This window comes from Pocillopora verrucosa, chromosome 3 (assembly GCF_036669915.1).
Source record: "Pocillopora verrucosa isolate sample1 chromosome 3, ASM3666991v2, whole genome shotgun sequence".
NCBI lineage: Eukaryota > Metazoa > Cnidaria > Anthozoa > Scleractinia > Pocilloporidae > Pocillopora > Pocillopora verrucosa.
The window spans coordinates 8,113,217-8,137,592 of record NC_089314.1 but is presented as its reverse complement, the minus strand read 5'-3'; the positions used below and the strand labels follow the sequence as shown (position 1 = coordinate 8,137,592).

At 38.1% G+C, this 24,376-nt stretch overlaps 2 protein-coding genes across 2 annotated transcripts; one reads left to right on the top strand and one right to left on the bottom strand.

The window, feature by feature from the left end:
* Nucleotides 1-370: 370 nt before the first annotated feature.
* On the bottom strand, nucleotides 371-19,639 carry LOC131782872 (transforming growth factor-beta receptor-associated protein 1-like). The gene is made up of 31 exons (XM_059099612.2): nucleotides 19,516-19,639; nucleotides 18,816-18,868; nucleotides 18,542-18,635; nucleotides 18,095-18,158; nucleotides 17,735-17,769; nucleotides 17,143-17,178; nucleotides 16,429-16,485; nucleotides 15,900-16,007; nucleotides 15,213-15,290; nucleotides 14,808-14,870; nucleotides 14,170-14,333; nucleotides 13,977-14,025; nucleotides 13,657-13,749; nucleotides 12,931-13,026; nucleotides 11,959-12,063; nucleotides 10,700-10,781; nucleotides 10,349-10,404; nucleotides 9,535-9,576; nucleotides 9,245-9,367; nucleotides 8,457-8,527; nucleotides 7,814-7,882; nucleotides 7,424-7,496; nucleotides 6,885-7,022; nucleotides 5,028-5,128; nucleotides 4,685-4,799; nucleotides 4,049-4,138; nucleotides 3,372-3,439; nucleotides 3,013-3,085; nucleotides 2,268-2,402; nucleotides 1,723-1,778; nucleotides 371-1,261 (listed from the first exon to the last, which is right to left on the bottom strand). The coding sequence occupies exons 1-31, from the start codon at nucleotides 19,636-19,638 to the stop codon at nucleotides 1,087-1,089; spliced, it is 2,685 nt and encodes an 894-aa protein (XP_058955595.2). The 5' UTR covers nucleotide 19,639; the 3' UTR covers nucleotides 371-1,086.
* Nucleotides 19,640-20,432: 793 nt separating this feature from the next.
* On the top strand, nucleotides 20,433-21,935 carry LOC131782857 (Na(+)/H(+) exchange regulatory cofactor NHE-RF1-like). The gene has a single exon (XM_059099591.2). The coding sequence runs from the start codon at nucleotides 20,564-20,566 to the stop codon at nucleotides 21,389-21,391; it is 828 nt and encodes a 275-aa protein (XP_058955574.2). The 5' UTR covers nucleotides 20,433-20,563; the 3' UTR covers nucleotides 21,392-21,935.
* The last annotated feature ends 2,441 nt before the right edge of the window (nucleotides 21,936-24,376 follow it).

The following is a 24,376-nucleotide window of genomic DNA, read 5'->3' as shown; positions in this document are numbered from 1 at the left end:
TGCCCAATATTTTCAAGGAGGGCCCTAATGACGTGTGTGTGACACGCAGAAGAGTAGTAGACGAAATTCTCTTTTTAAACATTTAAACTGTAACTCGAGTAACTCTTACGCATATTTCGTTCTATATAAAATTTTCACTTCCTTTATTCCTCAATGAACGCGCGTTGCCGCATAAAAAATAGTTTAATGATCTTTAGCCCACCCAATTGTGAGCCAACACCAGCTACTTATCAAATTTTGATATCAAAATAGCTCATATACGAGCCCCTTGAAACGAGGGTTAGTTCGAAGCCTCCGATAGGACAAATGATTTGCTGTTTACATCTAAAGAAAATTCATTTTTGACGAAAAAAAAAAACTAAACAAAAACACTTTTTACACTTGCCTTTATTTTGATGGGTAGGGGTCATAGAACGCGGTTTGGCAGTAATAGTCACGTTTCGTGCAAAAATGTATGTAAATCCATGAAAAAAATGTCATTTCTCTTTCTACATGTTTGTATGGTTTAATACAATTCTATTTTCTCGTTTACCTGTACAGACATTTAGCGCTTATTCACAAAATAGGTCGTTTCAAATCATAGATTTTTCAAAGCCAGATCGTATTTCCCTTTCATCCACGTAACTCGCATAATTATTAATTTTTCTACGTCTTCGCCTTCGTCGCTCCAGAAACGTCAGTCTATTTTTCCATGTTATGGCTTCGAACATCATCACTTCATAATTTTTCTCTTTTCTTATGTCTTCCTTTCTTTTTCTCAACCAATTTACACCTCGACCTATGGTCGAGAGCTAGGCTTCCTCTATATCACGTAAAGAAATCATATAAAAATATGTTTTCACTTCTCTTCAAAAGCTTTAAAATATTCTGGAGATATATACAAAGTCAAAACGCAACAGACTATGGTAAAAATGTCAGCTTCTTAAAGTGGAATGCTCGATGCCTGACAAAATGGCCATTACTTCCCCCCTTGTTAGCTACGCTGCACATTTCAGCACAATTTCCATCATTTCTCCAGCAGTTTTTTACGCTGTTTATACCCCAAGTGCGATGAGTTTCTGATATTTCGTTTTATTCCTAGCACCCTCATACTCCGTCGTCTTTATTGACCTCGTCCCGATGCGGTTCTTTGGATGAGAACACATGCCCCGTCACGGGGCAAACAGTCTTATTTCTTGCGCAGTGTATATGCGTCGTCACGCCATTCGGGTAACGCGCTACAGCTGGGTCATTAAACGGCCGCCGACATGCTTGACATAGTCTTAAAATAAAATAAAATAAAAAAATCAAAGATGCAGTCAATCAGTTTCTATCGAACGTGCCAGAAAACAGACATCCGTTTGTGTCAAGAAAACTGAAAATAATCGCAGTGGACCGAAAGGCCTTACGGGCTTTCTCTGTCTCCTCAGTTCCTCTCATTTGTATGAAACCCCTCTTTCCCAGGACTAACCACAAAGGAGTTTCGCTTGAAGTACGAGACATTTTCAAGCATAAAGGTGATGAGAAGAAAGGAAAATATCAGCTAGGGGATACTGTTTAATTGTGATCGTGGGAGGGAGAGAGGGAAAGAGTTAAATCGATACTTAGCGCAAACTGAACTTTGCAAGAGAATTTGGTTTGGATGAGAATCACTGTAGAAGATGGCAGGGTGAAAAAAAGTTTAGGCTAAATTTCAAATATGATCAAACTGACACGTAGCTACATTAACAACAAAAAAATTACTTTTCCTCCGTCACTGAAAATTTAGCTTTATGGGAGATCATGTGCGAACTTCGCATCTGAAAGAAAAGCAAAACTCATTAAAAACCAGAATTCAAAAGATAAAATATTTCAAAATGAGAAGACATGAAAGATAATTAACATTAGAGTTTGTGGCGTTCATGTTATTGTATCCACAAGCATGCTCACTTTGTGGTCACTTGTCATTTCGGTCCTATTCATATATGTTTTTACCCAACAGTGAGGCCAAGATATCTAAATATTGTCCTGCTGGTTCTCTTTTGCACTCGTGGACCGAAGTGAAGAGTGTTTTTCCTCTTTCTTTATGACTGCTTTCAACACCTATGGTTCTATAGACCTTGATGACTGTAGTAATGTTGACATACCACCTGGAACAATTTTAATGGAGACAATATGTTCCCCACAAAAGTAGGCCATTTTTCTACTTCTCGATTTACTTCGCTTTTTCATTTTTCCTATGCTTTGCATGTCTATGAGCATATCCAGCTTTCACGTTTTTGTCACATCATGCACGGTACAAAACTTGCCTTGAGGTTTTCTCCGCGAGCTAGGCTGCTAAGAATCTTACTGGTGCGACTTTTATGGAGACTTGACCGAACTGAACCACACAGGAACTGAGAAATTACGCCGATCGACCATTCGTCAGGAATCAGCTTCATCGCCTAGAAGAATGGGAAAAAAAAGCAATAACTTAAACAAAATGTTGAGATGTGTTTTAGTTAATTATATTTCAAGGTATTAAAAGGTTGCCCTGGTGATTTAGGTCAAGAATTGTGTCACTCTTCACCCTCGCATTGCGTTTCCTGACTATTGTCTCTCCTGTCTTGATGTTTGATTATTCGAAATTGAATGTCATTTCGAAATTGGTTTTTTTTTTTTAGTACTTTATTATGAGTTTTTTCTAAGTTCTCCTGATTGTTACGCAATTCTTCACGGTGAGATATAAAGACTCAAAAGCCTATAAGATCGGACACGCAGTTTTTGTCTTTTAGTAGTTTTTCTTGACCATCATAATGACTTGATTCTGGCTATGACGCTCGTCGGTGGTCATGTTTGGGTTTGTTTACTGACCCTAGCCTGCAATGCAGGCGTCTTATAAGACATTTCAAGCTCGCGATCGTTTATCCGACCGGCCATGCTTGATGTGGAGTTAGTTCCGTCATTACATCGTAACAAGCTGGGTGGAGGTCTATTTTGGAGACGTTTTTCTTTTTTTATCGAATGTGCATCTGCAAAACTACTCAACGTATTTCAGAAAAAGGAACCGCTTACCTCAGCTGTGTCAAAGTCACACATATGTGAGTTTAGAAGTGCAACCGCTGGGGCTATTAACGGTTCGTGGTCCCTGTGAGACACAGAACAAAAACTTGATTTGCTCATTTAAGGTTTCTTATTTCTCCTTTATCCTTCGATAACAGGACAACGAATTATACCAAGCGAAGGATTTTTATTCAAGACCGCAAGCTAAAACTCCAAATTTTCACCAAATTTAAAACTTCATTTTTCTGATTGAGACAACGTATGTACCCTGAGAAACTTGCGAGGTTGCCAAAGCTTATTAGAGCTACTCAGCAAGTTTAACCAAGCAATGGACGATAAAACTTTTTCAAAACGTAAGTTTTTCCACTTACTCATCAGGAGATAGGTAGACTTCTAACAAAGTTTGGAAAAGCTTCATACGAAAGTTTCTGTCTTTGCCCTGCAGAATAAGAGGTGAAAACCACGCATGACCAAAACGCTGACCAGTTTAAGATCAAAAGCTGATGTATAGAGACCCATTTAACCCTCCACACCCTAACACTAGTATGCATACTCTCCTTATTGATCTGTCTACATTTCCTTAGGTGCTGACAAGGAGAATTTGTTCAACAATCAAGAGCTTCTTCAGTTGATGATCTTTCCCTTCATTCTCGTGATCTTAATGTGTGATTCAGGGGTGATATTGTAAGGAGAAATTGGATTTTAGTCACTGTTAGGGGTCAAAGGGTTAAATTCTATACAAATAAAGCAACCGCTGAGGATCAGATCTGGCGAACAAACCAACAAGGAGTGATCTTCATTTCAATGAGGTACAACTTTCAAATATTCAGCTCTCCAGTTCGGCGATAATTTCACAAAGAAAAACGTCAAACGGGATGGATCTTCTCGTGAACGTTCAAAATTCATTGTGATAATTACTGTCTGTGCATACATATCGGCGCAAATTTTCCGCGAATTGAAAATTATTCCAGAGTAGAAGACCACTCCAAAAGAGATTACAATAATAAATCACAACTTAAATGAAAGCAAGACGTCGAGTTAGATTCACCTTTGAATGTAGCTCACAGAACCTTTCAGCCTCAGAGAAATCCTCAAGTTTGTAAACTAAAATCTTCAGTGCTTTATTGTACTGCTCCATCTGAAAAAACGTACAAAATTATTTAATAAAAAGCGCTGTACAGTGTACATTTCGATGAATATTGCAAAACTAGAACCAAATTAATTGCAAAAACCGATCAGAACACAGAAAATATTACATCGATCCAGTGAAACTCATAGCAAAAAAAGAAACTGCTCGAAGCGCGGGAAAACTCAAGTGACCAAGTCGCGATTTTGTAGCGACTAGTTTTAGCTTTGTATCTCGCTTGGCATCTGATTTGTTGGGAGTTTTCTGGCATAATCTGGGAGGATATTTTAAAAAGCGAAACCATTGCGATCCCAGTCTTTTTACTCATGACAAACCAACAAACGCTGCTCTAGAAGTGTAAGCAACCAGGCTTTCAGTATTAAAATTCATTCTGTTACAAGCCTGTCACTGTCAAACCAGGGCCTTCAAATTGCAATCACAAGCGACGCAAGAACAAAATTGGACTTGATCTCAAGCCGTAAATTGTCATTGCACCACTCACTCTGTTGATATCACTTCACATCTTTTTGATGATTTGCTAAACAATCGCACACCAACCTTTCCATAAAGAATGGCGGCTTCAGCATCTAAGTCAGAATCATCGTTGATCTTGGATAGCAACAGAGCCACTCGATACAGCGAAGACCACTCCAACATTGCCCGCAGTTTCACTCTGCAAAGGAAAACAGGAATACCTTGAGCTTTCTTCGCAAACAAACCGCATGGCCGACATATCAAATTTAAAAGTAACAAACCAAGAAATCTGACCGAGAAAGGTGTTTTTTTTCTGGAAACTTTTCATCGACATCGATACGCCCTTTGTCCAATGTGGCAATATTTAGTTTGTTCTTGCCTACTTGCGAGAATCATACACAATCCTCACTGCTAGATAATAACATACCTTTGTTTATCAAGATTGCCCAGAGAGCAAGATGGATCTCTTCTCATTTTCAACACTTCCTCCAAATAAAGAAGGGCTAGATGAGTGTGATACTTCTCTTTCTGATAAAGGAATAAGAATTCGATAGAGAAGAAACAATTCAGTATATCAGCTAAACTGTTGTTGCTATTTTCCGACCAATCAAGAACGGTGGAGATTTTTCTCATAATAGCGTGCACATAAACTTTGAGTGACTAAATCGCTTTCGATTTGAAAAGTTCAGTGTCACCTCACGGGTTAAAATCTTCCTCCTACTGAAACGTGTTGTTTGTGGTCCTCTTCACTAATATAAGGTGGGGTAAAAAGGAACTCTAGATGAGGGGGACATTGGGATTTTCAGTTTTGGCTATTTTTAAATCGGTTTTTCGGTTTTGGTGTCCATTGCGGTTTGCGGATTTTCCGTTATTTAGCATTTTGTTTCGGTTTTCGCGAAAAATACTAACGGGTTTTCGGATTTGACCTATTTGGGTTCCGGCTTCTCTTCGATCTGAGCGGCAATTACGCGCCTTCACTGATCTCGAATAGCCGCGAAACGCAAATGTTATTGAGAGGAATGCGTAACAAACCAATTCAAATATCGCAGGGATCCTTTAGTAGCCCACGTGAAGCCGTACCCTCTCCCCTCCCCCCCCCCTTGGTGAATTGAAAGCGAGGGAGCCTCGCCTTCGTTTCACCTTGGGGGGAGGGGAGGGTACGGGTACACGTAGGCCAATCTCTAAGAGGTTCACGAGTCTTGAATGACGCACAAGACTTTGACCATCTGTAGGGGTCCATGCGTCTTGAATGACGAATATGGCGCTGCAGTAAGACAAAGGACAGTGTGGCAAGAAACAACAATGGCTAAGCACGGAACACTGCTTGAGTTTCTTTATCAACGCCACCTCGAAGTTGGTGACCAAGTTACAGGCCACACGTGACTGATTGACTCAACATTCCAATAGGATTTCCAAACTTTCAGGTCTTAGTTCGCAAATGGAAATGTTAGATTAGGGATTTTCGATGAAACTTTGTAGAGCTATAGATTTTTTGCGACTGTAAAATTGCAATCCTATAGAAGACTTTTGTGCGAATTTCCTTAATTCAACCGGGCTCCATTACCAGCTGCTGAGTCCGCAGAGACCACGCTCGAGGTCCTCGAGAGTGCAGCTGAAATAAAGCCTACAATTTAAGCAGATACTAGAAGATAAGAATGCCAAGTCCATGGCATTCACAGATACTGTGATAAAATTAATGTCGTTTACTCTGCATGTTCCACTTGTCACCACTGACTGTATCGGATTGATCAGGGTTTTAATAACTGGGATCTAAAAATGTATCGGTTATGACAGTTTTGCATGCGGTTTTCGGTTTTGATCGAATTTTTTTTCGGTTTTCGGTTTTGGATGATTTTTTTCTACGGTTTTGTGGTTTCTAATAAGCCCCAATGCCCCCCTCCTAGATGGATGACTGTTTAAAAATGTGCAAGAAATATTTTCTTAATTACGTTAGGGATATACGGTTGGTTGCTTATCAAAAGCCGACAAAAACGAAGACCACACGAGCAGAAGTTATGGTCAACTTCCTTAAAATTAAAAATTAAAAAAAAACGGTTGTTCATCTTCGCGTACAAAAATGCTTGCAACTAAAGGGTTTTATACCTGAAATCCGTTAATGGTATCGATAGCTATTTACACTACTGGCGGGACGTTTCCATTTACTCGTTGACTGTCACAATGAGTGTAAGTGTGTTTGGTAATAATTGTTTAAAGAAACATCACAAATGAAAGCAATGGCAGTTGTTTCGTGCTGTGAAAAGAACGTCTCGAACATTTGTCATACCTCGAATTTCCTGTCGTACACAAGATACTCAAGATAATATTGTAAAGCAACAGGAAATCTCTGTAGGTATTCTACAATCAAGTCTGGTTTCATTTTTTCGTCTTTGGGTTGATAATCTGTTGGTCTGTCTGTGAAAACCTGCAGAGATGTTAAGAGAGGATCACCAAAAATATCACACCATCATTAAATTAAAATGTTGTATTAAAGTTTACCCTCCGAAGTACAATAGTTAATTCCCTTTCTTCTTTTCCTTGGAGATTCCGTGACATTTTTTTTTTTGGGTAATCACACCAAACAACTTTCAGCTCCCGAAGATTTACTAAAAACGGTTTGCTGTCACAAGGAGACAACGAATCAAGGCGAAACTGAATGGAAGTGTACCACGAAACCTTTTTCTTCTGCCTCTAATAATGCCTCGCTTCCATCGCTAATTCATTGGAAAAATTTTTCGTTATTCGGGTCGTTCCGTTTACGTTCTCATGTCTGTTTCTATCATCGATAACGTGTCGCTCACTCATTTGCTCATAAACTTAATGCACCTTAACGGCTATTTCTTGATTCTTCGCCAGCAGCCAAGGAACGTTGTTCCAGAGAAGCTCAGAATCCTGCAACCTTAAAAATGGGGTAAGAAAAACTGAAATCAACCTTTCAGGAAATGCTTGATTGTTTTCAATAACTGGTTATTTTTGCGTGCATACAGAAAGTTAATGTTGATTTTCTTCCATTCATCGCTCAAAATTCGTCAACTGACGATAAAATCACCAACAGATAAGACCTTACGATACAAGTGACCATTACTTTTGCATCTATCAAGGACCTCAAACCATCGCGATCTAAGTATTTTCAGTATACAGTACAGTGCTTGATTCCAAGTTCCATGAAAACCTTTTACAAAAAATCAGTGCAGTTTGAATGACATGAATCTTTACCTAGAAAGATACTTTGCGACGTAGTCTATCCCCGGGAAGTTTCTATCTCTAATCTCCTCCTGTATAAGTCTGGGAATGTAACAATAAGAGAATAACATTAAGGAAAACTTTCAATGAGGCCAAGCTCCCTCCTGCGATTTCCGTTTTGCCAGCGTTAGTCGAAGTCCTCTGAATCGTTTTCAAAGACTTCAAGGAACGCGAGACAAGACTAAGAGACTGCGAGCCACTGTGACAAGTCTCTCCGGCAAGCTCCTCCCTTAAGCACTGTTTTCCAGACTAAGTCGCTGCGACTTATTTCATTTCCTCTTTCAGCGCACAAACTTAATCTAGATTGAACTTGAATTGAAGGGGTAAGTTTCTGAAGTTTCATTCGCTCTGACGAAGGGCTAACGCTCGAAACGTCAGCTTAGATACTCTTTACGGAGGCCAATTTACATTATCAACTCGGTGGATAAAACCAGAATTATCTTGTTATCCCCCCCCCCCCCACCCCCCACCCCACCCCATACCGACGCTACACCACTGTTCCTTACCCCCTTTATTTATTTAAGCATGACATCTGCCATATAATTGCTGCGGGCTCTTGTTTAAAATTGTGTTTTACACTTTACGAAACTCAATAAAAAGCTGCAAAAAAACATACCTTTTCCAAACAGCTATCGCTTCCACAGGTTGTTTGTGATAGTCATAGAACAGTGCCAAAGCGTGGTACCTCTAAAAACAGAAAAAGACAAAACGCACTTTCTACGTCTCCTTTGTCACAGCAAAAACAACAAAAACAGCTCAGCCCTTTTCTTTTCATTTTAAGCTAGAGTCATGACGTTGTCTCAACCCTTTTATTGCAAGGATCTGACAGATACTCTATTCTCTAACTGCAATGGTCGTATATTTCCTTGTATTTCAGTTGAGTGAGTTCGGTATTAAACAAGATAACACCTTCTGACTGACAAGTTCGTCCATCCTCATCCGCTATTGCTGGGTAATGTAATAATATCATTAATATAATGATATTACCTATAGGCATTAAACAGTATGAAGATAAAATTAAATGTACCGATCTTCTGAATGACTACAAGTGTCGGTTTGATATTGCGATATCTTAGCTTAGAGAAGCTGTGTGTGCGCTTCGTTTTACACACCGAACAAGACTATCGTCAAATGGAGAAACGTCGAAATTTAATTACGGCAAGGCAGAGAAAGACTTGAGGGATAATACTAAAGAGAGTAAGAACAAGGGTGGGTAGAGATGGTGAAGATTAACGCGGATTAACGGTGAGCAACAAATTTACTGAAAAAAGTTTTCAAGATGTATGGATTGCGTGTAGCTTTTTAAACGTCTTATTAAAAATAAAAAACAGGTTGATGTCGAAGCTATTCGGTTTGTGTCAAGGTCTAACCATGAGAATAAAATAAATATGATAAAATACATACCTCGTGTTTTTGAAGGCAACTGATGGTATCTGCCACAGTGCAGGCGTTTCTATTAGACACCAACCTTAGTAAGTCTGGAGAATTTATTTGTGTGTACAACTTCACCAGAGCCGTGTCGACCTCCTACAAAAGACGAAAGAAGCCCCCTATGTCTAAGAAAGAGCGCACTTCGTGAAACCAAAACATTAGTAATCACAACGGTAAATCAGGACAAAAAAGTATGCAACATCGAGTAAACTTAGTGAGATGACTATTTAGAGTCAACCGATTCATACAACAAACAAACAAACCTCTTTGTAGCCCGAATCTTCAGCAGATTCTCTGGTTTCTTCCTGGAAAGATAAGATGATATCATGATTTTAGCAGCTACTTTTAGAAAAATATGATTACGACCTCGAGATTTCTTTGATAGTCGACGAAGGCCAAACATTTCGCGTAAAGATTGAAAGCGAATAATTTGATTGTTTTAGCATAAATATGCCAGTCGTTCATAGCTTAATGACCTAGCAAGTATGTGTTTTTATTTGATTCTGTCGACAACCGAACTCTGTGAGGCTAACCACTTTACGCAGCTGATCTATCACGGATCATATAATAAGCTGAGTTGTACAAGCATTCTGGTTGCTTCTTATTTACGATCTATTGGAGGCATAGATGGCGTCACCATCGACAGCATTTTTCTTCTTTATTATATGAAACAAACAGATTTCATGTTACCATGGATCTGTACAGTAATAGATCACAGAAGACTTAAAATGTTGTGAGAGCATCAGTGACACACTCGGCTGCGCCTTATTTGCCACTTTTCAGTTCTTACTTCATTTTCAAGTCATCTGTGATCTATCACTGTACAGACCCACAGCAACATAGAATCTATTTGTTAATTTGATAGAGAATAGCACAGCAAATCGGGTTGCGGCATCTGTGAAAGAACACGTGTACATTTGCACTTTTCATATGGTTCTGCTCGTGTAACTTTCCATGTTCAGATCATTCGCTCACAGTGGCGAAAAAAAAAGGAATGCGATATTTTCACTTTAACTGTGGGTCGTGCAACCAGCACAAACTAAAGCAATAAAAAGCACAGACAATGGACCAACTCACAAGGAACTGCATCAAGAATAGCTTGGCCTCCGCCAAAAACTGCTTACTACCTTTCACTGCAAGAAGGCGAAAAAAAAAGCAAAGGTTTAATATGAAATACTACCGAGAAATCCAACAAACCCAAGCAAACCTTCTCCGTCCTTTGACTTGTTACCCTAAGTTATTACAATCACATTCACAGAAAATAAAGCTTGTATACTTCTAAATCTTGCCCTAAAACACATCAAAGTGGCCCCTGGTAAAGCTAGACTCCAGACCACTCGAAAAAACGTACGGCACGGTAATTGTTAGGCCACCAATCTAGAATGTCTGAGTTGCATCACTTAGCGAAAATTATGATAATGAGCTCACCAAGAGCACTCAGCTCTGTTATTTCTCTGGATGGTAGATATTTCCAGTTAGAAGAGAGGAGGTCTGGAAATAAGATTATCAGCTAAAAAAGAAAAACAAAAGACGTGACATTAAAATATCAACATGCAAACGAAATAATACGCAAAAGATAGTTGCTTTCAGGAAATTTTGCAACAAGCTGGTCAGCAGTATGTAAAACTAATACATCCCCTCTCGTAGTTCCCAATTTTATTTCGATGTTAATAATTCAATTCTGGTTTAATTTTGGTTTAATTTTGGTTAATTATAAGTACTGTACTAAAAACTGACAGAGCAACAATCTTAAGCTTGCAAAATCAGTCCCTTGAACGCTGCAAAGCTGCTCTCTGAGCTTCACAAACGGAACTGCCGTAGAAACCGGGACAAGCCAAGAACAATTAAACCGATTTTCTGAGAGTTTGCCTGAATGAAAATAACTCAACAGGCACAATTAAGCTGATCCACGGCCCTTAGTTATTTTCCCGTGTTTCATTTACATTATTCTACAATAGGAAACAGCGTGCACTAAAATGGTGATGATTATTTTTTGTTTTGTTTCTTCAATGGCTGTTTGCCTTTACGGGTAGTTAAAGCCCCTCCTGATTGTGAGCAAGTCTTTGGCATATTAATCATTCGCAAACGTTTGGCCAAGACATACCACGGACACCCCAGTCAACAATTGAACTCACACTGTTTAACCAGGTTGAGTAGTGAGCAAAGCGTTTACACTGATTTTATCACAATGAAAGGTCTCCCTTTTTTTTTCTTTAACGCAGATAAACCATCCTAAATGTTACCCAGGTTCTAAAGAAGTAGACCCGCAATATCTATAGTGCTGATCACCTAGCCATAGTTTTTCAAAGGCTGGATAACGCCACACACTAGATAAATTTCTGCCTGGTTAGAAAAGTACGTTACGTTAACCCTTTAACTCCCATGAGTGACCAGGACAGAATTTCTCCTTACAATATCAATACAATATCAACCAGATAAGTGATGAGATTAAAGAAAAATATAAATTTGGGGATAATTAGTTGATCCAATACTAAATTCTCTGAACTAACAGTATAAGAATTGTATGGTTGACAGTAAGGAGAATAACAAGTTTGATCTGGGAGTTAGAGGGTTAATACATATCCACTGGATAGTTTTACCCGCTCTTTGAACAACTAGCCAAGGCCGACACATTTTCCGAGATTATTGGAAACCCTTAAAGAACATTTGAAATCGCAAAGCGATACCTCTCTCGGATCCAGTCCTCCCTCTTTCATGAGGCTTCCTGCTTCTGTAAAGTACCCTTCTGCCATGTATATAAATCCAGCTTGCTGTTGCGTTCTTTGAAGGATCTGAAACAAATGTCGTAACAGGTATGATATTTCAAATTACCAACCGCTAAATTGCATACAGCTACTAAATCTTGTGCAATAAACTGAGTGTTAGACACGCCTTTAGGCTGGTAATTCATCATTAAGTATCAGAGTACACAGGTCACGTCACAGTAAAATTGTTTCCATTCCTTTGCACAACTTAATCCAGTTTAAGAATTGAAGGCCTTAATTAAGCAAAGTTTAGAAGGAGCTGTTTACGAGCGACAAAATAAGACACGAGACGAGAAGTCAAGATGGGAATGATCTTCGCAGTTATGAACACTACTTTTAAGTAGTGTTCGTTATTTTCACAACTGCTTTTAATAAGGCCTGAAAAACATTCAGGTTTGTACGGGAATTCAACCCATGACCTCAACGATACCGATGCAGTGCTTACCAACTGAGCTAACAAGCCAACTTTGAGCTAGCTTGTTAATAGCGTTCATAGCTGCGATGATCACTATCATCTTCATTAATTATTCTGCACTTCAAATATACAAAGTTGTACAAGAAGTCCTCTTAATGAAAAATATCTAAACTGCAAAAAAATTCGAAAAACAAGTTTTACGAGCCAATTTTGTACTTAGGCTAGTTCAATTTAGTGTTCATCAAATGACACAAAAAATTCTATTTTTCCCTGTATCTGCTTGTGACTCATGTGGCACGTTTTTGTTCTTATCACATGACGTCATTTTGATCTACTCCTGGACAGCCATAATGTAAAATGGAATCCATCTGATACATGTACCACTCCCACTACAAATGAAAAAATTCTTAGGCAGCCAGGTCATAAATAAATTAGCTATTGCACATGTTGTTATTTAATATCTTTTTATAGGAATGTACCTTTTCATCTCTTTGCGGCCCTGTTGCTGTTTCCATGGCGACATGAGCGAGCTGAAGAGCCTCACTTACTCTTTTCTCGTTTAACAACATCTGCACCTGGTGAATACAGTCAATGGTAGGGTGGGCAGTCAACATCTAAATTTATCTAACGACCTCCCGGGACACAAAAGCAATATTTTAAAGGGCCCTAAGAGTTATTAGTGACATTCAATCCACTTTTTCATCTTGCTGGTAAAGAACTTGAGATGCCTGTAACGTGCTTGATGATCGCGCACAGCGAAATCTCTTTTCGTGATCTGCGATTTGAACCCTTGTGTTTGCACGTCATTGTAAGGCTTGGATAGTGATTTCACTCAGCAATTTCCGTAGCCAGCCGTTTTGTAAGAACTCTGTGACACAGATGGTGGCAGTGGCCGAAACAATAAGCCAATCCCCTTTACATTTTCACTCCGACTTTTCACAGCTCTGCCACTCAAAAGTTAAGTCTGCAAACCAACCAAATGGCCTACACCAACAACGCTCCTGCGGAATTCAGCATGGGTTTCATTGAAACCCCTGGCCAGAGCTCTCAATCTCTAATCTGCTGTGCAAGCCATGAGCCCAGTAATTGCTTAGCGTTAAGTAATTAACCCCACTCAGCTGCCGGCTATGGATTTTGTAAGTTCTGTTGATTCAAAGCGCAAGTGGTGAAAAACGTGCTCGTAAACAATAGATGAAGAAACTAACCTGTTTTCTGAACGAAAGCTGCACCAAGCAGTAGACTTCTCTTGAAGAACAAACAAACACTTGATTATCGTAATTCAGAAGGAGTCTTCCACCCTTGAAAAGATAAAGCATTCAAATCAGGAGCATGGTTTGAAGTGATAGGACTTTATTACCTTATTTTGCCATCAGTGTAGGTATTTAAAACTGCTTTGCCAAACAACGGGAATTAAATTATTTCAGAAACCAAGAAAGTGTATGACAGGAGTAAAAGAAGAACTGAATGTATAACACTCAAAGTTAATGAGCTTACATCAAGAAGATTTTAACTGAACTTCTCATACCTTGAATATAAGTGACTGCTTCTGTGATTTTTGGTCTTGCCCTATGATGCTTTAAAAAGCAGAAAGTGAAACGATATAATTCAGATTTAAATTTATCAAATGAACATTATCAAAGTTCTGCTCATTGCAGATTGGCACCAAAAAAAGAAATGCAAAATGCAAAAAATTAGTTAATTGTCTATAAACATTGGACCTGTGAACAGAAATGGAGTTGGCTCCAAGTGCTACAGCATAAGGAAACGAATATCCCAGAGCCAGCAATCTCTCTGACCAGCTGAGTGGTGCCCTCTGAGAGGTCCCTTCTGAAGTAACAAACATGCCCATGACATCTGTGGGCCCATTAAGTAAAAACTCCTCCTACAATGAGGCAACAAAACTTCACTTTACTAATGGATGGACAACACTGATATAGTTTCTGGCAAATCAAATTGTTTAGAGAAAGTCTTGCAGACAAGAATAGTGGACCACACAACATGAGCAACCTTAAGTTTTTTGTGTCCAAAGTAACCTGAAATTGCTAAGCTTTCACTTTACATTGCATTGATGGAATCAGAAAACCTGCCCTCCTTTCTCAACCATTCTTATTCAAAAGTGAAACCAATAGCTCTTTGGTCACTGGGTTAGACCACCCTTGACACTCAGCTCATGCATTTAAATTTTGACTTCTCATCTGCTGCCCATGATATTTTCTTTTCCTCTGAATGGCCTCTAGGATTACTTTGGTTTGGGGTTGAACAAAACTCAGTCATTGCACTCTCTATCTCTCTCTATCTATCTATATCTCTATTCACCCATAAATCTCCCAAAACAGATTCACAAACAAGCACTCACCATTCCAACACCCATGACAAGTCCTTTAGTAACTTCAGCCTCATAATGAAATAACTCTTGAACCTAGGTTCAAACATAATATAAAAATGTTTTAAAACTTGAAAACAAATACTTCTCGACTGAGTCTGGTTGGGTGTGAGGGAAAGTATTTGGCCCTCCACCATGGCACACAGACCTCTGACCATACTCAGTCCATACATCCTGACATAAAGGCAAATACTTTCCTGTCTGACAATTCTACACAGTTCATACTTTGGGTACTGGTACACATTATTTTGATCCCATATTTCTGCCTGATCAACAATTACTTACAAGGCAATCCTGTAACTAAGAGAGTTGACACTGTGAGGTACATTTCTGTAGTTTGCAATCTGAGATACAACATCAATTAATTTAGTCCTATACCTTGCCAGAGAGAATATTAACCAAGCAGTAACGATGTTGATTAGCCAATGCCACACAAACAGATCCTCCATCGACTGCCTGAAGCATGAACAGGACCATTAAAGTTACACTTTGCACCAAAGTAAAATCTCAGTCACTAACTCAATGATTAAAAAGAAGCCCTTAAATTCCATTTCTGGGACACCCCAAGAAATCTTTTTAAATTGATAACCACTCTAATCTTGATCCTGCCATTTTAAGGGAGGGGGGAGGAGTAAAAAGGGAGAGAATGTAACATACTTCATGTACTTATTGCTTCATATTGCAGATTTCCATATTGCAAATTACAGATTTTTTAATTTCTTCATTTCTTTTCTTAAATTACTGACACTTAGCCATAAATATTTTTTGTCACACATGCCAAAATAACAGAGTGGCATAGAAGTTTAGAAAGAAAGGCTCACCACTGTGTAGCCGACATGTAGCCTTACCCTCCCCTCCTCTCCCCCCCCCCCCCCCTTGAGGAGAAACAGAAGGGATGGAACCTTGGGGAGAGGTAAAGCTGCACAAAAGCTTATCAATGGGAGATGATCAATGGCTACCTCTACTTTGAATGTTCATCAATCCTAAGAAAGTAATTTTTTTTGTGTAAAATCCATGACCATTTGATTCATATCACTATTACAAGAAAAAAAATTTGATCATTACCATGTGCAGTGGAGGTTCTGGAAGTGGTATTTCTTTCAATAGAGTTATCCTGTCTTCAGTAACAGAGAGAATATGGATGGCTTTCTTTTTGGAAAGTGACATACACACCTGAAAATTAGACATAATTTAAAGCATTAAATAACATATAACTTCTCTACCATACACCTTTAAGTTTCAAAACTTACTCTGCTACCAAATTCTTTTCACATTTTTGGTTTTGCTGGTTTGAATTTCGGGAAAAATGAGGCTCATTTAGTCGGAAGAAAAGAAATTTATATCAATGGTGATTGCTTCCTTGTAGCTCTTGACATTTCTACATGTATATGCACACTGTACACACACTGGGCACTATGGTCACACACAGTGTCGTATAAAATTTTATTGTTGTCCTTTCCTCTAAACAAATAGGTGAGTTGAACATCATTCTTTAATGCAATGCATATTGTTTTAAACTTTCAACATTTATTCAACTGGTCAAATACCTTACAACTAAAGATAACAGTGCAACAATGAGAACAAAATACTTTACCTCAACAGCAAATGGGTCAAACATATTTGGATTATCATTTCTACAAATAGCTGTCACCTAAAAAGCAAAAAAAATTTAATAACATCATCAATGAGAAGTAGAAGAAGTAACTAATTAAAGTTCTGACTTGAAAAGACATTACTGATGTTTGACTGTTACCTGGCATTTCATAACTATTCTTGAAATGTGAGCATTAAGAAGTTAAACCTACTCATGGACCAAAAACTGTTGGATATTATGAAAAGGTTTTGAATTCATCGTTGTTGTTATTTCCTTCACTGCTTCAGTTCTCATTTGAGACTGATGATACAAAAAGATTGCCAAAGACCCTACCTACTTCTATATTTTGTAAACTTATTCCTCTACAGACATTGAGGATGTTACATGACTGTTGCTATTATCATAATCCCTCTCATGTTAGAACTAACTACTTTAAATCACAGAACCTTTCATATGAAGGTTCTTCTTTGACTGACCTGTTTTACACTAGATAATCATTAGCATTGTACACAGCACTACAACATCTGAGTGTACAGATACACCACATTGAGTACTGTAAAAGTCACAATAATTATTAATTTATGCACAAATCTGTGGAAAACATAACAATTAAATACCTGAACTATTAATAATAACAATAACAGCCAATCGCTGGAATTCCTAAAAGTGGAATGAATACTATGTTCCATACCAGTAAAAAACAAACATGCATACCCCTTTAAATCTGTCCTTAAATCCAGTGGCCAGAAACTGTAACAAAATGTACAAAATGTTGAGAAAAACTGCATTCCAAAGGACATGATGCACCAGTCAGGATTACAAGTTTCCCAAATTTGTTAGTCAGCTGGGGAAAGGCTTAAAAGATTCCAGGCTGGGAAAACAGGCAGGAAGTTTAATCATGATTATCACTTTTACAGTAAATGGTTTGAACCCAAGGGCAACATGTGGTAGTGTAGTCTGATCATCCAGGTGAGTGTAGTCCCGAAAAGGACTGTTGTTGACTAACATTTCAACAACCTGAGCAGAAGTCATCATTTGAATCAAGATTGTGAATGTTGCCTTGACTCTCATGATTGCTTTCGCTCAGGTTGTCGAACAACAGTCACCACTACCAACAACAGTCCTTCTCATGACTACACTCACCCAGACGATCAGACTACACTAATCTATCACATTATCACTTTTAGTCATTTCAGAATGCCATTCACTGTGACAGTTATTGAGCACCAGAGAGGGAACTGAAGCACTCAGTTACATACTTCAATATCTGCTTTAGCCATACTCATGGAAAAAAATCAATCCTCACCTCCATGCCAAACATAGTAAACATCAAAATACTACCTAGTGGTATGGAATGAAAATGCATGTCAGTCATGATTTTCAAAATTAGCCTTTTAACCCCTGAGAGTGATAAACAACTTATTTCTCCTCACAGTATCATTCTCAAATAAAACAATAAGGTCACGAGAATAAAAGCAATGGTCATAAGGTCAAGAAGCTCTTGATTGTTCCACAAATTCTTTTAGAAGTACTATAGGTAATATGTACTGAACAGAATGGAGAACTTGCAAACTGATATTTGGCTGTAAAGAGTTATGGAGAAAGGACAATGCACCAAATGGGATATGTTCAAGTAATCTACACCATTAATAAGGCTTCAACTTACCATCACACAGAACTAGAAGTCTGTTTATTGCCGGAGCAGTCAAAACTTGTTGTATTGGCTTTTTCTGTCGATTGGAACAAGATTCACCTCTTAGAGTGAAAAAGCACCACCTTGATCATTTTTAATATCAAAATACCTTGGCTGAAAAGGTAGCAACATTTACTGACTAAAAATTTCTAGACATTTTGTATGCAGTGCAATTGCAAGCTCTACTATTATTGATAACATCATCTATTAATAACATATAACAATATTATTACAACAGTAATTAAGGACTAAATCTCACAGGTGAGGAAATTGCAGGAAAAAGAAGCTTGAAACTAATCAAATAGCAGCAGGGTTCAAACCTTTGCCTCCCAGCTATTACAACCTTCAACTTAGGTACATAGCTAGATATTGGGACAAAGGCAGATTTTCATACACAAATGAAAATATGCATTAACAAACCATTCCAAGATGTTTACAAGCTTGAAGTCTTGACTGAAATGTTGTCTTTCCCAATGGTGAAACACCTTCATCAATCACATAGTTCAGGACAAAACTGAGAAATAAACAAAGCAAAAGCTCTGTTCAGTTAATCTTGGTTACTAGGAATTAAATAAAACATGAAACATTTTCACATAACTAAACTATCATTCAATTATAACTAAACTTGCAGTTAAGGTACTCAAGTGTGTGTTTAAATAAGGTAAAAGCACATTTCATTAAAAAAAATACATACCAATCTGATGTACCAATGTATAAATTCTGGGCTGCACAATCAAGGCACTCCACCTGGTCAAAATGTCATCATTAGAGAAGAAAGTTATTGGTTTTGTTATGAATATAGGGTAAAAAAAAGTGGATCCCTAACAAATGTTGCACAAGATTCCATGCAGATCTCAAAGATTTGATGAGTAGTCTTAACAACTTCCTGTACTAGGCAACCAGTAGAAATATTCATTTCTAAAACTTTCGCGATATTGACCAATATCAACAAATACTTGATAGTAGGAATTATCATTGTTATCAGTCAGTTGATAAGATTAACGCTGATACTTGAAAAACTGATGAAAATGGATGACTCCAATAAATCTCTCTCGATATTCTTCAATTTCACAAAAGTGCGCTCTGAAATATTATATCAATTTTCAATTTAAAGTTTGCGCAGTTTACGTTGCCCATTTAGATCTACGCCGAGCGGTACCTCAGGATCGGTCAGTTTTTAACATTCAGAAATACATGTAGAAGGGTTGATCACGGGTAAACAAATCGTAAGAGGGATGAATAGTAAATCTTCAGCTTTATCATGCAGCATTCTCAAAAATAGATATCTTTGGAATTAATTAATTTCATAAAAATAAATAGCTCTATGGCAATCGATTCATCGTGTTTCAATCTATTTTATGGGTGAAAAGAAGAGATATACAAAGTTAACTTACCGTTTTTGGTCTATCTGCAGAAGTAGTCACTATTCGCTCGATCACTGGTGCTATTTCAAACGCTCTGAAACTCATTTTTGCCTGAGATTCATAGTTGGCACTACTGCCATAGAACTCCGCCATATTGTTTTGACCAGTCATGAATCGCGGGCTCGCATTGTGCAAACTTGACCCCAGCTTCACTCTTTAATTGGAGACGATACCACCCTGAGAGGAACTAAGGGTACCCTGGCTTCCTCTGAACTTTGTTCTTGCGTGGGAAACGCGTGGGAGTTTTAATAGTGTGGGCGAAGATAGCAATAATTTCCGACAGAAGTGCTAAAAACAAAGGATTTTCTTGGACATTATGTTTCATCTTAGCAACTAGAACAAAACGTAATTTTTTCTCGATTCAGTGACTCATACGTTGGGAATTTTCTAGAAAATAGCATGGATCGAACTACATTCAGTAATTTTAAAGCATTTCGCAGTTCAATAAACAAATAGAAAAGATTTCAAAAGTGTGAGAAATGTTAATTACACACCGCTATGAAGGTTATCTCTCTCAAAAATGGCTTTGGGGCCACCTTTTTCGGTTTCAATTTAGTTCGGGAGCTGACAATCATTATGTGGCATCAGTTGATTAAATACGTACTAAACTACTTCTTTTCTCCTTTTTTTATTTTTGTTTATACTATTTGCAACCTTCTGTATCAAAATGTTTCAAGAGTTCTAAAGTAAGAGAGTCAAAATTTTTCCCGATATCATGAGAATGGTTTGATACAGCAATTTTATGTTATTTTTTCAGTTTTTAGCGGAAATTTTTTCGAATTTAGTGAAAACGAAATGGACTCTACTCGATTTCACCGGAAACTATGGAATATTTGGGCGGGGGGGCTCCATATAAGGAATGTACATAATAATTTATTCTCCTCTCATTAGATTACTTGAATTGTTTGAGTTAGAAAGGCAGGAAGACGCAACATTCGGGGAACCGATTTGCGACAGATTTAATCACAGTTAGCTACAGATTCTTTCCTTCCCTTTCTCTGTATATTTTCCGGGGAAAATGAGCATGGAATATGACGCTGACACCGTTTCAGCTCCTCGGCTCGTTGTGATGAAACGAGGAGAAGGTGGCTATGGGTTTAACCTCCATGGCGAGCGAAATATTCAAGCGGGGCAAAGTATCAGCGCTGTTGACGATGGCAGTGAAGCGCAGAAAGCAGGCCTTCGAGTCGGGGATAAAGTGATCGAGGTAAATGGAATGAATATTGAGAATATGTCTCACGGCGATGTTGTCAAGCGGATCAAGATGAACGTGACCGAAGTTTCCATGTTGGTTTGTGACCATATTACTGAGGCGTATTTGAAACAAGAAGGTCGCCCCATAACCGCTGATATGGCTAATCTAATGACAGTTTATCAGAACAAACAAGTTGAGAGTGAGCCAGTACCATCAGAGCCGCCACAACCAGTTGTTGTGGAAGAAGAACCCGAACCCGAAGTGGAGGAGTCGAACACCGTGGAAACAGCACCGACCATAACAGACGAATCGAGCACGAACGAAGTTGATTCTGCCGAAGTGGCGAACGAGGCAACTACACCCGAGGAAGTTAAACAACTGAACGAGGTATTGGAGAAGGAGGAGGAGTCATTGCCTGCACCAACGACAAATGGTACCGTGAATCACTCCGAAGTCGAACCTGCTCCAGAACCTTCTCCAGAACCTGCTCGTCCGCAACCAACTCCAGTAGTACCAACTCCAGTAGTACCTCCTCCAACTGCGCAACATGCATCGACCCAGAAACCAACATCTAAACCGCTAAGAAGCACCATCAAACAGCAAAAAACTGAGAGCTGGGATGACAAATACAAGAAGTTCCAGAATTTGTGATTTCCTTTCATTGACACTGCACTTATGGAACAGGAGTTCTGCTCACGTTATGGAAAGTGACGGAGAACATTGCAGTTGAAAGATGGCTACCAGTGCGGTGATGTATGTATACTAGATTTGAGCTAGAGTTCGCCCTGAAAACTTCAACGTTTTCCTTTGAATTATTAAAAGAATTGATATTTTTGAGATGAAGTTTGTAGAACTAGTTTGACATAAGCACACATTTTTGTATCATTCAAGGTTAGCGAAGTGCCTTCACTATGGCATTCGAATTTACAAACTTAATTATAAACCTTGTAGTTTAACCTTGGAGCTTTTTTCGGTGGTTTCTAGGAAATCATCCCTTTTATTCTGATTTCCAGGGCTTGTGATTGTTCAGTATAGATGTCAATTCCTCGCTGCAGTCGTCACATTATGTTAATATATAATCATGGCTTTGTAGCTCTTAATAGGAAATATTTCAAAATCGAATGTTGAATTGAAAACATCTTATGACTTTGACAGTCCTCCAGAAGGTCGCAATAAATAGCTATTTCCACTGAAATGAGTATGGATTGATTACTCTCAGCTGGAAGATGGATTCTGACCAACTGTTTCGAGTTTTTTCAGCAAAATATTTTTATTAATTATTTCGTGGCAGATGTTAGGTTAAAATGCCAAACAGTTTATTTTTTTCCTATTCAGTCCTCCTCCAACGAACTCAACGTAGACGTACATTTCGATGTCCTTTGCCCATAATGTATCATTGTAAATTGTATTGTCGCTTTCGTAATGATATTTCCAATATCGTCAAGCTATTTTTGTGTATCTATTTTGTTTTCCAATCGTTCAGTAGCTACAGGTAAAGATTTCGCTTGATCGTGCATTCGAAACGTCAACTGTAGGAGCTCTTTACAGTGGCCAATTAACATTTGAATTGCGGTTTGTTAGCCACGGACAATTGAGGCAGTCTTTTCACAAACTTTGCTATTTCAAGTTGTTGGCTTTCATTGGTCACAATTGAGCGTCGCTTTATTTAAAGCAGTTGAGAGCAAGAATAATTAACGGGTTTGTTTACTTCGTACCCTCGTATCGAGCAATATTTATTGCGACAACATTGCAACTTATTAAATACCGACGATACTCCATTAAGCGCGTTCGCACTTTACCGCGAGCGATATATTTTCGGATAGATTTGAACGAACGCGGTGTAAGATAAATATTCATCCGGCTATATTACGCCCTTGATCTTTTTAACACACGAGACTTAGTAAATAGAACGCTTATTATTCTTAAATTCTATTCGAAACATTTGTTTTCTACCACGGTATCGGGTGAAGCTTTCACTCAAGGTTCTCTGTACCGTGGTCGTACTAGTAATATTCAGCTTTTTCGCATTAGCCAAAAGCGCTCTTTTGTAGGATGAATTCTCCGACGTGTGACCAAATGTTTTGCATAACAAAGAATCCCCAGGTAAACTTTTGCTATCATATTTTCGCAGCGGCCGCGACTCTTCTAGAAAATTATGATATGCTGGCTAGTTCAAAAATCGAACTTTCATACTAAGCTGGAATGCGACATGTGAGAAAATTTCCAATAGAGACTAAAGGAAATTAGACCCTCATAACAATGTAGAAAAGAGCTAACTTCTTATATGGGGAAGTGATCATTTTACTGAAGTGGTTAGCCTTGTTATACAATGAAATCTTACTTAGCATAGGAACAGCTGCCCCTTCCCAGAAAAAAATTATAAAAGCGCATACACTTTTTTAGTAAAATTCATTATCAAACAGCAGCTTTTTTATTCTGGACTGTCACATAATTTGATTGTTAGGGGACATCTTTCGCTTGCTGTACTTATAACTTATTTTGTAACATGCAAGGAGGTGCTTTTTGTCATCCTGCCACTAATGTGAGACTCTGATATTTACCTAAGCAATAAACCCCATTTCCTACCAGTTTATTGGCATAGTAACCCAATAACCTATGTTATTGATGTTGATGTTGGAAGAACATGTGAAAAGTTTTGTAAATCAGAAGCCAGAGTGATTGAAAAACTTTGGTCATACTCTCCCAACATGCTGAGTGAGTTATTGCCCAGTAAACTAAATAAATGTGCAGTGTATAAATGTGCCTTTATAAATTAAACTTGAATGTTTCAATTTTGAATGGTTTATCAGTGCAATGGACAAAAGGTTTTTGACCAATCAGGGCCCTCATAGTATCTCTAGTCATTTTATGTAGTTAGATGGTTGAGTTCTTGTTTTTAACCCTTTAACTCTTAGAAGTGATTCACATGTAACCTCTCCCTACAATATCAATTCACTATCCAGCAAACAGGTAATGAGAGTACTCAATTGTATCAGGTAGAAGTTATTATCTTGATCTAACACCAAATTCTTGCAACTAATTTACAAGAAAATGTGTAGCAGCTAGAGAGGAGAATTAACAATCAGATCCAGGGAGTTAAAGGGTTAACAAGACCTAACATCATCATTGTAAATAACTGTGCCAGTGCAATCCATTATTGTGCACGTGTATTTAAAATCTGTCTGATGTAATACAGCCACACTCAATGGCACGTGAAACACCTTACATGCTTAAATAAATATATGACAAAGGACTGTAATTTCTAGTGAAAGTGTTTTCAAAACAGTTTGTTTACTTTTTTATGAATTCACTTATCTTACTCAAGCTAAAATTTGACATTATAATTCATCCACCAACCCTGAATTTTTGCCCAACTAAAGAAAAAATTTCTAGGGCTTGGTTGTGGAAGGATGGTTATGATAAGCCATGGTAAGTGTGAAATCTGATTTCTTATCTGAAAACTTTGAAAGGGAATTCATTATAATTCTTTTTGTCTACAATTTGATGATTGGATGCTCTTTAAAAGAATAGAGAAAATTGTCTGAGAAAGGTTTTTGACGTAATGAATGAAGAAACCTGGATTGGTGCTTGTCAGCTTTCAAGCAACTGGGCCCAGCAGTATATCAGAATAATATT